Raw genomic sequence first — 15,245 nt, forward strand, 5'->3', positions numbered from 1 at the left:
TTACCTTGATATGAATGGTTTCACTGTACATAATCTTTCATAACTTGTCTTTCATGCTAAGCACTGTGTTGAGATTTATCCAAATTGAATATATTTATTGTTCACTCCAACAACTTCATCGTTGGTATGCCATTACAGCACCACTTATCAAATATTGTTTCTCAGCCAATGTACAAATAGTTTTCTCAAATTCTGTCAAATTTCTACATACAAAAGCTTTCTGAACTAATAAACTTTCCTGCTTTAATACTTCATTCCTTTGACTATTACAACTTAAAAGGCACGTCTTAAATAAAGAATACTCCCTTGTTTTTTTATTCCATTTTTACCCTTGATATTCATATAGTTATACTCTTTCATATAAATTCTAAATAAGTTAATCAATTCTTGTTGTGTTTTTGATTAGCAACACATTTATTGTGGGGAAATGAGTAATTTTTACAATGTTGTCTTTATGTAACTCCACATTTATTCCTATTGTTTACGTCCTTGGATAAGATTTATTCTCAGTAATTACCTTACGCATCTTTAGTAGCTTCATATCTAGAAACATTAAAATAACATATTTTAATAGTTACTTCTATACTTATAAGCATAATTTCAAAATTCCATGACTTTTGTTAAATTATGATATGTTAGACAAAATAAAAAATTAATTTTTTTCTTTGTGTTGTTACTGGGGCTTGAACTCAGGGTCGGCGCCAACTATGAAATTTTTTTGCTCAGGGCTAGTGCTACATTGTGTGGGTCACAGCTCCACTTCCAGCTTTTTGTGGTTAATTGCAGTAAGAGTCTTGCAGACTTTTCCTGTTTGGGCTGGCTTCAAACCATTATCCTCAGCTCTCAGTCCTCTTAGTAGCTAGGATTATAGGCAGGAGCCATTGGTACCTGCTAAAAAATAAACATTTTGAGAAAAGAAGTAATTATTGAGATGAAGGCAAAAAAGCTTCCTTAAAACTCTACAAAAAGATCCTTGGGCTGGGTGATGGCTTGAGTGGCAGAGCACCTGCATAACAAATTTAAGACTGAATTTAAACTCCAGTTCGACAAAAAGCATTGAAATATCTATACGTAATGTATGTAAACTTCTTCAAAATAACCAGAGAAGCCAGGTACCAGTGGCTCACTTCTATAACCCTAGATACTCAAAGAAGCTGAAATGTAAGGATCATAGTTTGAATCCAGCTTGGGCAGAAAACACTGTGAGACTCTTATCTCCAATTAACCAGTAAAAAGTGGAAGCAGAGCTGTGGTTCAAGTGGAAGAATGCCATCCTAGAGCGAAAAAGCTAAGTAAGAGGCTCTGAGTTCGAGGCCCAGTACTGAGAAAACAGAGAAAAATTACTGAGATATGTAAAATAGTTAATTTTTCTTTAAATTTTTCATTAAAAACACTATATATATGACATTATTTCATTTGAAGACTGATAATCTTTTTTTTTTTTTTTTGGTTCCGGTCGTGGGGCCTGAACTCTGGGCCTGGGCGCTGTCCCTCAGCTCTTCAGCTCAAGGCTAGTGCTCTACCACTGGGCCACAGCGCCACTTCGGCTTTTTTCTTTTTTCTTATGTGGTGCTGAGGAATCAAACCCAGGGCCTCAGGCATGCAAGGCAAACGCTCTACCACTGAGCCAATTTCCCAGCCCTGAAGACTGATAATCTTGAGAGACAAGTATGTCTTAGTCCATTTTGTGTTGTAACAAGGTGACTAAGGTTAGGTAACTAACAGAAGAAAGAGTTCATAATTATGGGAACAGAAAGTTCAAGATGGAGCAGCTGCATTACAACATGGTAATGGCATCACATGGTGGGGCATAAATACAGCAAGTGGGTATGTATGGAAGAAGCCAAAACAAAAGAGTAACCCACTTTGTGGTAATCCAGGTCTTTAAGACCCACCATACTCCTATAGGACCAACTCCCATCTTGAGACACCTAACCTAGGTCCTTTAGACTTGGACCCCAGTCTCTTGAGTAAAATACTAATTAATCCATTCATGAGGATGGTGACTCAATCACCTAATCAGCTTTTACAGGCCTAACAGTGTTGCACTGAATTATTAAATCTCCATATGAGTTTTGGTGGGGACAAACTACATTCAAAACACAGCAACAGGCCAGGCACCCATGGCTCATGCCTGTTATCCTAGCTACTCAGGAGGCTGAGATCTGAGGATCATGATTCAAAGCCAACCTGGGCAGGAAAGTCCATGAGATTCTTTTTTTTTTTTTTTGGGTCCAGTTGTGGGCCTGAACTCTGGGCCTGGGCGCTGTCCCTCAGCCTTCAGCTCAAGGCTAGCGCTGTACCACTTGAGCCACAACGCCACTTCCAGCTTTTTTCTTTTTGCTTATGTGGTGCTGAGGAATCGAACCTGGAGCCTCAAGCACGCAAGGCAAGCGCTCTACCACTGAGCCACCTTTCCAGCCCAAGTCCATGAGATTCTTATCTCCAATAAACCACTAGAAAATTGGAAGTGGCGCTATGGCTCAAGTGGTAGAGCACTCACCTTGAGCTGAAGAGCACGGACAGTGCCCAAGCCCAGAGTTCAAGCCCCATGATTGACAAAACAAAACAACCCCCCCCCCACCCCACAGCAACACATGTAAATAATTATGTAAAAAGTATACCTCTATATGTGAAAACCCAACTTCAGTATTTTAGTAAGTCCAGTTGTTTTAGTCTTTCAAACTAGTAATATATATATATTGATTCGAACCAAATCAACTATATATTTCATTGTGTACCTTGTGAGTTAGTATTTTTTAACTTTTTTTTGTTGTTGTTTTGGGTCTGGTCGTGGGGCCGAACTCTGGGCCTGGGCGCTATCCCTCAGCTCTTCAGCTCAAGGCTAGCGCTCTACCACTTGAGCCACAACGCCACTTCCAGCTTTTTTCTTTTTGCTTATGTGGTGCTGAGGAATCGAACCCAGAGCCTCAGGCATGCAAGGCAAGCGCTCTACCACTGAGCCAACTTCCCAGCCCCCCTTTTTTTTTAACTTTTTAATTGGTATTTTAAAGGTGATAAACAGAGGGGTTACTTACATAAGTCAGGTAATAAATGAATTAGTATTTACACAATTGGATCTTTGTAGAATTATAAAAGATATTTTCAAGAAGTGATTGTGAAGAAATGTAATTGTAACCCCTCTTTTCAGTATTTTCACAATAAAAAATAAATTAAAAAAAATAAAAAAAGAAGTGATTGTGAGGCTTAAATGATAGTTTAAAAATCACCTCTTAATATACAGTGTGACTCTTAAATGGTCCTGCTACCTATGTATCTTTTGCTAATGCTAATAAGTGAAGTCTTAACAAAAGTCAGAGGCTAAAAGTCTTTTGGATAACAAAGCTATCTTCTCCATTCTATTCTTCTACCTGTATTGTACTGAGAATTAAATATTCTATTTTGGTTTTGTAAAAATGAGATTTTGTCTTAATATAGTAAGATTTAATTTTTTTTAAATCAGTCATGGGGCTTGAACTCTGGGCTTGAGCGTTGTCCCTCAGCTCTTTAGCTCAAGGTTAGCACTCTACCACTTGAGCCACAGCATCACTTCTGATTTTCTGATGGTTTATTAGAGATAAGAGTCTCATGGCCTTCCTGCCTGGGCTGGCTCTGAACTGCGATCCTCAGATCTCAGCCTCCTGAGTAGCTAGGATAATAAGTGTGAGCCACCAGAACCTGGCTAATTTTTAAAATAATGTTTTTGGATTTTTTTTTTTTTGGAAGGGTACAGTATTGAGGCTTGAATTCAGGGTCTTGAGCTCAGGTAATCTACCACTTGAACATTTTACTAGCCCCAAATAATGTCTCTGATGATGCTACTGTAAAAAGAACTTTAATTATATTTCATTCTTTGTCTATTTTAATTTTGTGGTAACCAAAAGTTGAAAACAATTCTGGAGTAGAGAGAATAGATATCAGAAAAATTACGGGTATTAGACTCTTAGACTCAGCAAGAGTCTATCAGAAGGAGATGCCTGGACTTCCCACTGTTGAATTCAACTGACTTCAGCTTCTTCATCTATAATGTAGGTATGCTAGTATCTTTCAAGAGTGTTGAGAAGATTCAGTGGGAATAATAAACAAACCTGGTGTAGAGGTTTCTCTTGCTTTTTATAGAATTGATACAGCATATGTATGAGAAAATTTTCAGTCACTCCTTTATGTTAAGGGGACAAAAAATGATGTATTCCACTGATGAATGAGTCTAAGAAATGCTGGCCAGGCTACAGAGTACAAGGAGGTTTCATTTACTGCTAGCCAGAATGCAAACAGTATAGCCATAGATGGTTTAGTACTAAATATACTCTCTTTTAATCATGCTCTTTGGTATTTACCCAAAGGAGCTGAAGATTTATAGCCACACACAGACCCACACAAGGTTGTTTACAGTAGCTTTACTCATAATGGCCCCAAACTTGGAAGCAACAAAGATGTCTTCTAGTAGATGAAGGGATAAATAAACTGTGGCACCTCCCGACACTCAACTACTTATTTGGCACTAAAAGAAATAAGCTATATAGCCACGAAAAGACATGAAGACATTTTTTGTTCTTTTTTTTTTTTTTTTGAGATGGGGAGACAGGGTTTTTTTTATATCACTCAGGCTAGTCTTGAATTCATGGGTTCAAGTGATCTTCCCAGTTCAGCCTCCAATGTACCTGGGAGTACAGGCATGTGCACTGCACCCTGGCTGCATGGAAAAAATTTTAGTGTGTATTATCAAGTGAAGGAAGTCTGTCTGTACATTCCAGCTATATGACATGCTGGAAAAGGCAAACAGGAGGAGCACCAAGGAATTTTAAGGAAGTAAAACTACTCTGAAAGCCAGGCGCCGGTAGCTCACACCTGTAATGCTAGCTACTCAGGAGGCTAAGATCTGAGGATCGTGGTTCAAAGCCAGCTCGGGCAGGAAACTCTTATCTCCAATACATCACCAGAAAACTGGAAGTGGTTGCTGTAGCTCAAGTGGTAGAGCACTTACCTTGAGCTGAAGAACTGAGGGACAGCACTCAGACCCAGAGTTCAAGCCCCATGACCGACATAAAAAACAAAAAACAAAAAAACTACTCTGAATGTCATTATACTATAATGGTGAATATGTGTCATTTCACATTTATCTAAACCCATATCATGTAAAACACTAAAACTGAACCCTAATATAAATGATAGACTCTAGATGATAATGTGTCAGTGGAGGCTCATGAATTGTGATATGTACACTCTGATGTGGAGATGTGTTGAGGGAAGCATGGGGATGGGCACCAGTAAATGAAGTGTTTCTGTACCTTTCTCTGTTTTAAGACCTAAAACTACTCTGAAAATTGAGTTTTTCTTAAAAGGTATAGTTAAACAAACTAATTTGGTGTATCTTAGTATTTTTTGGTTAACTGACCTGACAATTTGAACAAGCTATGGACAGACTGCTCCCTTAGCCTTATTTCATGAAAAATACAAGTAAATCTTAAATATATATATATATATATATATAACATATATAATTTGTTTTTTTGTTCTGAAAATTGATTTTGTTCATATTATCATAAGTTAAAATAAATGCTTACAAAGCAATGGACATTTCCTGATTCTTTTTTTTTGGTGCTAGAACTGAGGGCCTGAGTACTGTCCCTGAGCTTTTGTCTCCAAGGTCAGTGCTTCCTTAGGAAGAGAAGTTAGTACAGGGTAGTTTATTCATAGCTTGATTCACTTGGGGATATTTGAGGCTTTATGAATAACTGTAATGTCTAATTTAAGACTTTACTGTCATGATTATGGGTTTGGTAGAAGGATCATAACTCCTTTTAGTTAAGCTGTCTTTCTGAGTTAGGAAATTAGAAATGGATAACTATATAAATTTTCTACTGCCAGAGGAAGTATCTGTAGGATAGTCATAAATGAAAATTTCTGTCAGTTTTCTCTGCAGGCACTTAGAAAAAACATAGAGCTCTTGAAGACTACCTCTAACTCAGGAAACCCGAAAATTGAAACTTGGATCTGTAATCTTTTCACTTGTAATACTGCGTCTAAGAAGATCTGTGAGCCTCAGAGAACCCTTAGGCTCAATGCACAAACAAGGGAGTATTATTTGGTTGTGAGCTATGGGATGCCGATTAAGTCTGTTAACATACATCTTTCACATCTTGAATTCAGGGCCTAATCTTCTCCCTTGGCCTTTTTTGCTCTTGATTGATGGTTTCTGGCTTTTTCCTGGTTAACTGGAGGTAAGACTCCCTCCAATTAATTCAAACCTTGATCCTCAGATCTCAGCCTTCTGAATATCCAGGATCAGCTTCCTGAGTAGGTAGGTGCCACCAGCATCCAGCTCTTTATTTTTTTCTTTAAAAAGATTAGGCTTGGCACAAGTGACCCACACCTATAATCCTAGCTACTCGGGATGCTGAGATCTGAGGATTATAGTTCAAAGCCAGCCTGGGCAGGAAAGTTCATGAGACTCATTATCTCCAATTAATCACCAAAAAGCTGGAAGTAGATCTGTGGCTCAAGTGGCAGAGCACCAGGCTTGGGCAAAAAAGCCAAGAGAAGAGTGTGAGGCCCTGAGTTCAAACACCAGTACTGGCACACACACACAAAAGTTAAGTATTTACTTACTGTGTGACCTAACTATTTCAATCCTGAATATATCAAAGAGGAATTAAAATATGTTCTCACGTAACTGAACAAATGCTGGCTGTAGCATTATTTTTAATGATTCAGATAGGAAATAATCCAACTGTCATTCCTTTGGTAAATGAACAAAGTATGACATTTCTATATACTGGAATATTACCAAGCAATAAAAAGAAGTAAATATAAGTCATGCTACAACAAGGGTAAACCTTGCAAGCATGATGGAGAAGAAGCTAGAAGCAGAAGAGTACATATTGTAAAAGCCCAGTGTAGACAACATTTTTATAAGTGGTACTGAAGTTGAGAGCATGAACTGGAAACAAAACAAGGTTCAGGAGCAAAGGAAATGGTCTAAGCTATATTGTCACGATGGTTACACAACAGTAGGTGACATTTTGAGTGTGTATATGTGTGTGTGTATTGGTATTGGGGAACTCAGAGCTTTGATAGCTCTGTTGGCTTGTTTGTTCACAGTTGGTATTCTACCACTTGGGGATAAGTCCCTAGTTTGGCTTTTTGTCAGTTAATGGAGAAAGAATCTCATGGATTTTTCTGCCTGAGTTGGCTTTGAACCTCGATCTTCCAGGTCTCAGCCTTCCAAGTAGTTAGGGATACAGGTGTGAGCCACTGGTACCTGGCTACAATGAGCAAATGTCATGTTATGTAAAATATATCCCAATAAAGTTTGGAAAAGAAAAAAAATAGCAGGAGAAAACACAAAGAAAAAAACTGGGGCATATATATCTGTTTTTTCAAACCAGTGGGTTGACTAAACTGACACCATATATCATTAAACAGGAATTTCCAGTTACTTTCACTATTAACACTATTTGCCCTCAGTTTTATATGGCAATCATAACTTCTGTTAAGTGTAAAATAACCAAAACAATACCACCATAACTCTTAAAACAGGACAAGCTGAGTAGAATTACATTTCTAGATAAATAAACTGAAGGCAGCCATACAAGGTAATTTTCCTTGATCTTTTTCTAACTCATCTTTTGCATTTTCCCTATAGCAAGGAGGAAGATATGTCTTGGTTTATGTAGGAAAGGCCAGCTGTCCTGACAAATTTTAATAGTATCTCTTTCAAAAGTGTCTTTGGCAGGATGATAAACTGTAAGTCAACCTACTGATAGCAGAGTTATTTTCACCTTTATTGACAAGAAGGGGAAATTCTGAGGGCCTATACCATAACATAAATCATACACAATAAAAATTTCACTATTAGAAATTTACAGCTGAGGATATGGTCTATAGAGAAATCAAAATGAGAATATAAAGTCCTTGTGCTTTAGGTTATGGAGTCCTTGGTACTACCATAACTATTACAGAAAAAAAAAAACCCATTTCTACAGGTTGAAGTCATTTTTCTCTTGGAGGTGGTAACTATTACTGTCTGCATGTCAGCATTTGAGAAATTATTTGCTTGTGGTTATAAGTTTCAGTATGAGTTTATATGTAGAATTTCTTATGCACATATAGAAACTTTTCTAGATAAAGAGTTTAGATCCTCAAAAGATTTGTGACATAGGAAAAACAAAGAACTTGTTAGATTGCTTTGGCAGGGTGGTTAAACTTGAAGATGTTATCAAACAGTTTAAATTAAACAGTTATTGAGAGGCAGTATATAAAAATATATGCATATACATCCATATTAGGCATACAAATATTACAGTTAGGTAATGTGGCATTTTAGAATCTATATAATTAAACATGAAGGTCAAGCCATCATGTGATACTGAATGTAATCTAGTAGTAATGACAAAGAGCAGTGAATGCTGGTAGAAATGTCTGCTCCTGATGACTAAACTCTATTTACTGAAGTAACTTTGTCAGTTTCTTACATACTTTTCTCACAACCTTACTTAAAAGCACAAAATGAGAAGTATAATTTGAAGGAAGTAAGGATATTGAGCTGCACTAAATGAAATAATTTTGTGTTCTTATTTATTTGTCAGTTCTGGGGCTTGATCTCAGGGCCTGGGCACTGTCCCTGAGCTTGTTTTGCTCAAGGCTAGCACCCCACCACTTGAGCTATAGCACCACTTCCAGCTTGTTTCTCTTTATGTGGTATTGAGGAATTGAATCCAGGGCTTCATGCATGCAAGGCAAACACTGTATCATTAAGCCACATTCCCAGCCCTCTTATTTTTTTACATAATGAATGAGTTAGTTTTCTTAAGAAGGGAAAATTTTAGCCGGGTGCCGGTGGCTCACGCCTGTAATCCTAGCTACTCAGGAGGCTGAGATCTGAGGATCGCGGTTCAAAGCCAGCCCGGGCAGGAGAGACTGTGAGACTCCTATCTCCAATAAACCACTAGAAAACTGGAAGTGGTGCTGTAGCTCAAGTGGTAGAGCGCTCGCCTTGAGCTGAAGAGCTGAGGGACAAGCGCCTAGGCCCAGAGTTCAAGCCCCACAACCGCCAAAAAACAAAACAAAAGAAGGGAAAATTTTAGCAAAATATTGTTGGAGTGGCCTTATTTTTTTTGTCAGTTGTAGGGCTTGAACTCTGGGCTTGGGTGTTGTCCCTGTGCTCTTCAGCTCAAGACGAGTACTCTACCGCTTGAGCCACCGTGCCACTTCCAGTTTTCTAGTGGTTTATTGGAGATAAGAGTCTCATTGGCTTTCCTGCCCGGGGTGGTTTTGAACCATGATCCTCAGATCTCAGCCTCCTGAGTAGCTAGGATTACAGGCATGAGCCACAGGTGCCCAGCTAGGAGTGGCCTTTAAAAAAAATTTAAAGTTAGTATCCTAGGCTGGGGTGCAGCTCAGAAGTAAAATATTCCTTGAAAATGTAGGGATATTAACATTATTGTCATAGAATAACACACAGTACAACAGTACCATTGTTATTGAAATACTTTCATATAGATTAGTTATATACTAATCTATAAGAAATGCAGTTAAGTGATAAATTAACATTAATTCCAACATGAATTCTTCAGTGCAAATTAAATTGCCACAGAATATCATAACCATCAAAGGTACTCGAGATTCCTGTTGCAATGTCACTTGGTTGATATTAAATATATAGCTAGTAAATATATTCTGATATATACTGACATGGAATTTATAATATTTTCAGGTAATATTATAAAGGTTAGAAATGTGAAATTCTGTCAGCTCAGAAAAAACTAAGAAGGGAATTCTCTCTTTGTTGGCACTAGCTCATGATGTCACTCTGTAGTAGTACTGGAGAAAGGTAATGGCAGCTGGGAGGGATATTGGTATAGATGTGAACAGCAGTCCCATTTGGCTGTGTAATGGACAGCAACAGTTTTGGGAGGAAGTGATATACCCACCCATTGCTTTGGAGGGGCTTGGGGAAGTAGGTGGCACTTTGGAAAGACCCTTGGTTCTTGGTCATGTAGAAAGTTCTGGTATCTGGGTATATACTAGTACTGAGCCTTGTCTGGGGGCAACACACCTCTGTCCTCTGGCTGCAATAAAGTGGACTGCTGTCTTGTAACATATATTAATCGGTAATATTTTATTACCTTTTTATGTTTTTAAGACACTGGAAAAGCAGAAGGTTTGTTTTGGTCCTGGTCTATTTTCTATGTTAGCCTTTCCATGCTTCACATGAATAACCACAAAAGGATATTCCTCCAAGTTTAGAGGGCTCAGCAAATATGAGCACACTGTCTACAAAATCAGATAACAGCGACTTTCAGGCAGGGGATTCTGTTAAGACTACAAACTCTCTACTTAATGAAGAGAGTTCTAGGATTTTCCTGATATGCCTTCTGGGCAGGTTCAGTTTCAGGTGTCCTTGCAGGATGCCTCTTTCAATGCTTCAGTCTATGAATCAGTGAGTATAAGGTTAAATTTAGCGCTCTGTCAAAAAATTTTTTACCCAGAAGCAGTTTTTAATAGCAAGCTCTAAGCCAAACAACTTAAATGGTATATGAACAATGTTGAATAAGAAGAATGACAGAAAAGTTGTAAAAAACAATCAAAGCTTAGATCCTCTTGCCACAGTGATGGGCTTTGTTCTTTTTCTTGGTTTCTCTTCTTGTTCTCCTATAAATTCACTAGATCTTCACCTACATTTCATTCCCCATTTTTAACCCTCTCCCTTTCCCTTCTGACCTCCAAGACTACTTTAAGTAAGGTAGTGTGGTTTATAAATTTATTGTCAGGGAAACAGTAGCTAACAAGGTAATTAAAATTGATTTCCCAAAACTTACCATCAGAGGGCACAACAGTACTGCAGTAAACAGCTCCTAGGTTCTGCCAGGATGGGAGCCGCTGGTGCACCTACAAAAGAATCAAACCAACTGTTAGGAAAGGACAAATGCCATGCACATGTATGCCACATCAACTTTTGAGTACAGAAATCACATGTATTCCTTGTAGAAAAAATTTTAAGTACAAAGAAAATAAGCCTTTTAAGCTCATATCCTAACAGTGAACATTTTGATGCTTTGATATTATAAACACATTTACATACACACATGAGCACAAATATTACACTAAACAAAGATTAGACTTATATCTGAACAATACTTTTTACTTACTTTAAAAAATAATGGTTTAAAGTGCAATCATATCAAATTTTGAGGGGACTTCTTGCTAGCTTTTAGATCTGTACTTCCTTTTTTTAAAAAAATCTTTTGCCAAGTATAAGGCAGCTACCAAGTAGAGGCAGCATGAATTTACATTATTTGAATAGGCACTGGGTCTTTCTGCTCAGTTTCCTCCTTTAACTGGAAGGCAATCTCTGTCCTTGCATTCTTAATCTCCACCTACAGTGTTAGAAGATTATATACATTCCTTTACTACTTCATCAATGTGGGTGTGAATCTAGAATTTAGGTTCTCATAATCAAACTAAGCTTCAGGAAAAAAATGAAGACATTCCTAACTCACCAAATGCTTAGTTTTTGGTTTCTTTTTTTCTAGCCTCAAAAAGGTACCAAAGGAGAAACAAAGAAAGAAAAAGAGAAAGAAAGGAAAGAAGAGAGAAAGAAGGAAGGAAAGAAAGGGAGTGATTAAAAACTGATGCATTATCCTCAAGGCCTGTTATCTTCCAGGGCATCACTCCAAAGGTAATAATTTAGGACAGACTATGATGATGCATACCTTAACAGCAACAGCACTATTTATGTGAACATCACTAATCCCCTCCCTCCTTCCAACTGGGAAACAAACTCTTACAAAACATGGAAATATTACCTACAATAACTAGAGACAAAGTCCTTAGCTAGTTACCAAACTAGGCTTAAGTCTGATTCAGTAGGATTCAATTTTAGTTATGTTTAAAAAGTAGAAATATAACTGATTTTCTTCTAAAACCAACACAGCTGTTCCATATGGTGAACAATTCATCTTTTCCTCACTTTAATTGAAATGTTATCTTTATAATTTTCCCAAATCCTATTAAATTGGACCTACTTCTGAATTTCTAATATGTTTGCTCCTCTATTAGTAACCACATTGTTTCAACATTCTAGTATTATGATATATCTAAATATCTACAATAGTTAGTTTTCCCTCATACTTTAAGAAATTTTCAGCTGGTGGCTCACACCTGTAATCCTAGTTACTCAGAAAACTGAGATTTGAGGATCGTGGTTTGAAACCAGCCTAGGCAGAAAAGTCTGTGACTCAATTTCCCATGCAGACACTCCAACACTCATCAATTAGGCTAGGAGTCGTTGTGCAGCAACTGCACTCAGCTCCTAGGGCTTCAGAGTGCAACCCTGAAATGCAGACCTGCTGGGTATTTAAGGTTGCAAACCACATGCTGGTAGCCTTTTTGCAATAAGCCAGTGCAAGCAAAATGCAGGTACAGCAGCGAGAATTACACAGTTATCAGGAATTCGGTGGTTGGGTTGGTTTCCCTCTCATCCATTTCTTGGATCTGCGGAGGTCAGGCTTGATTCCGGTTATTCAGGTCATTGTGACTTCTGGGTCACCCCTGGCCTGGAGAGTCCCTCATGGTGGATGCTGATAGTTTTATACAATTTACTGAATTCCAGTAACCCAGTGTTTAACTCCCTAATTTACTTCAAGCCTTTATCCTTAGAATTTTCCCTTTAATGACTAACCTGGAGGTTCTGCCTTTAATGTTTTGCCTTTATAGTCTCTCTCTCTGTCTCTCTCTGTCTCTCTCTCTCTCTGTGTTGGTTGTGGTGCCTGAACTCTGGGCCTGGGCCCTGTCCCTCAGCTCTTCAGCTTAAGGCTAGTACTCTACCACTTGAGCCACAGCACACTGCTGGGTTTTTTTTTGCTTATGTGGTGATGAGGAATTGAACCTAGAGCCTCATGCATGCAAGGCAAGCACTATACCACCGAGACACTTTCCCAGCCCTGCTTTTATTCTTAATAATCAATAATCAGTAATTTTGTTTCTAATCCACATTTTACATTCTTTGTGTGTGGGGGGAGGCGGGGGGGGGGGGGTCATCACACTTTTCTCTAATAAAAACTACCCAGAAAAAAACCAGAAGTAGAGCTGTGGCTCAAATGGTAGGGCACTAGCCTTGAGTACAGAGAGGCTGAGGGACAGGGCCCAGGCCCTGAGTTTAAGCCCAGGTCTGGCAAATAAATAAATAAATAATATTATATTATTTATTCAATTTATTCTTATTTATTCATTTCTCCACATGACATTCATTCATTTGATAGTACTGCAGACTGAACTTAGGTCCGTCCGCATGTCAGGTAAGCACTCTACCATTTGAGGAACACCCCTAGCCATTGTTTTTTTGTTATTTTTATTGTGAAAATACTGTACAGAGGGGTTACAATTACATGGGCAAGATAATGAGTACATTTCTTATCAAGCATTGTAGCCTCCTCCTTTGTTTCCCCTTCCCATCCTCCCCCCCCCCCCCCCAACAGCCATTGGTTTTATATTTGGTCTTTGACATAAGGTCTTGTTAACTTTGCCCAGGTTGGCCTCCAACTTGCTATTCTTACCTCACCTTCCATATTACTGGTGCCATGGGCCACCTTACCTGGAATCCACATGACCTTTAAGGTCAGTTATCTATTTTTACACATACCACATACAATCATAATAGTTAAAAATCACAATGTAGTGGTTAAGAGCACAGAATCTGAAACCATCCTGCCTGCCTTAGGGAGGTTCATTAGCATCTCTATGCCTTGATTTGGAGTAATACTAACATTTAATATAGGAAATTTTTGAGGACTGAGTAATCGATATAGAGCATTTAGAGCAGTGCCTGACATAGAACATGTGCTCACTATGTGTAAACGCATTATCTGCCTGGCTTAAGATAAAGAAATCTACCGTCCTGTCCTTTACAATCTGTATCGTTACACATTTTAAAGACTCCCTTATACAGATCCTGTTTTGTTTTTTGTTTTGTCCAATATTATATTGTCTTGTCCTAAATTTTTTAGTTTGTGAGTGACAGTACCTGCCAAATAACTTATATGATAAGCAAGCTTTATACTACATAAAATTATTTTCGAATATAAAAATCCTATCTCTATGAGCATAATAATGACCTAATTATAGTTATGCTTTTTTTCTTCCTCTCGTCTAGTGTAGTTTATTACTCCTCTTAGAATTTATCTTTTATTCATCTATGCATCAACTACTTACTTCTGCCTACTCTTCTCTATCCTAATATTATCAATCAATTAGCCAATCAATCTACGCAGTACTAGGGTTTGAACTTGGGATTTCACACTTGCTAGGTTGGGTTATACCATGTGAGCCATTTCCCTAGCTCTAGATTTTGCTTTTAAAAAATGACAATCTAATTTTGTCTCTCATTTTTCCTGTTATTGCTTGTAATGTTATTACATTGTCAAGCTTTAAGAATGTATATTCTGTTTTATAAACCTAACTTCTACATGTTTAAGTTTTATTCTATTGGTCAAATGGGCTCTGTGTTCTCTGCTAATTGTTGTGTGTGTGTGTGTGTGTGTGTGTATGTGTGTGTGTGCACGCGTGCTGGTCCTGGGGCTTGAAGTCAGGTGCTTAGATTTTTTGCTCAAAGCTAGCACTCTACCACTTTAGCCACAGCTCTACTTTTGGTGTTTGGTGGCTATTTGGAGATAAGAGTCTTACTGACTTTTCTTTCAAGGCTGGCTTTGAATCACAATCCTGAGGTCTCAGTCTCCTGAGTAGCTAGGATTACAGGCATTAAGCACCAGCACCTGGTTTGCTAGTCCTTTGTTTTTCAAAAAGGTCTCACATATTTATTCCTGGCTTGCTAGTCCTTTGTTTTTCAAAAAGGTCTCACATATTTATTGCTGAGCACATAGTTGGGGCCATCAGTGAAAAAGAGAAATCAGATTTCCAATTTAACATGCTGAGCTGCCTAGGCAATGTTAACATTTTGGCTTGATAGGTTGACCCTGACCGACATAAATATGTGTACCATCTCAAGCAATTCCTCACACACCCATTTGGGGTCTTCTCCAGTATCTACTCTTAGACTTGCACCTGATATTACCTGTTGTTGTTGTTGTTCCCCATTAGGGAACAGGATGATTTTGCTTTTGTTTCTTGACCAGGAATCACTTGATTCTGAAAGTCTTGTGGGAAGCCAGGCCAAGTGCACACACAATGATGGCAGAAAAAAAACCAGAAGTCATTGCCAATTCTTTACTAGTAGTTTCTGCTTTTGT

General features: G+C 38.2%; 1 protein-coding gene across 1 annotated transcript in view; it reads right to left on the bottom strand.

Moving 5' to 3' along the window:
- Window positions 1–15,245, bottom strand: part of Mcu (mitochondrial calcium uniporter) — a 183,476-nt gene that overhangs the window by 37,326 nt on the left and 130,905 nt on the right. The window contains exon 2 of the mRNA XM_042690324.1: window positions 10,821–10,890. Coding sequence (XP_042546258.1) covers window positions 10,821–10,890 — 70 coding nt within the window. The remainder of the gene's footprint in view (window positions 1–10,820; window positions 10,891–15,245) is intronic.

This window comes from Dipodomys spectabilis, unplaced genomic scaffold (assembly GCF_019054845.1).
Source record: "Dipodomys spectabilis isolate Male_0828 unplaced genomic scaffold, ASM1905484v1 ptg000136l, whole genome shotgun sequence".
In the NCBI taxonomy this organism is placed as follows: domain Eukaryota; kingdom Metazoa; phylum Chordata; class Mammalia; order Rodentia; family Heteromyidae; genus Dipodomys; species Dipodomys spectabilis.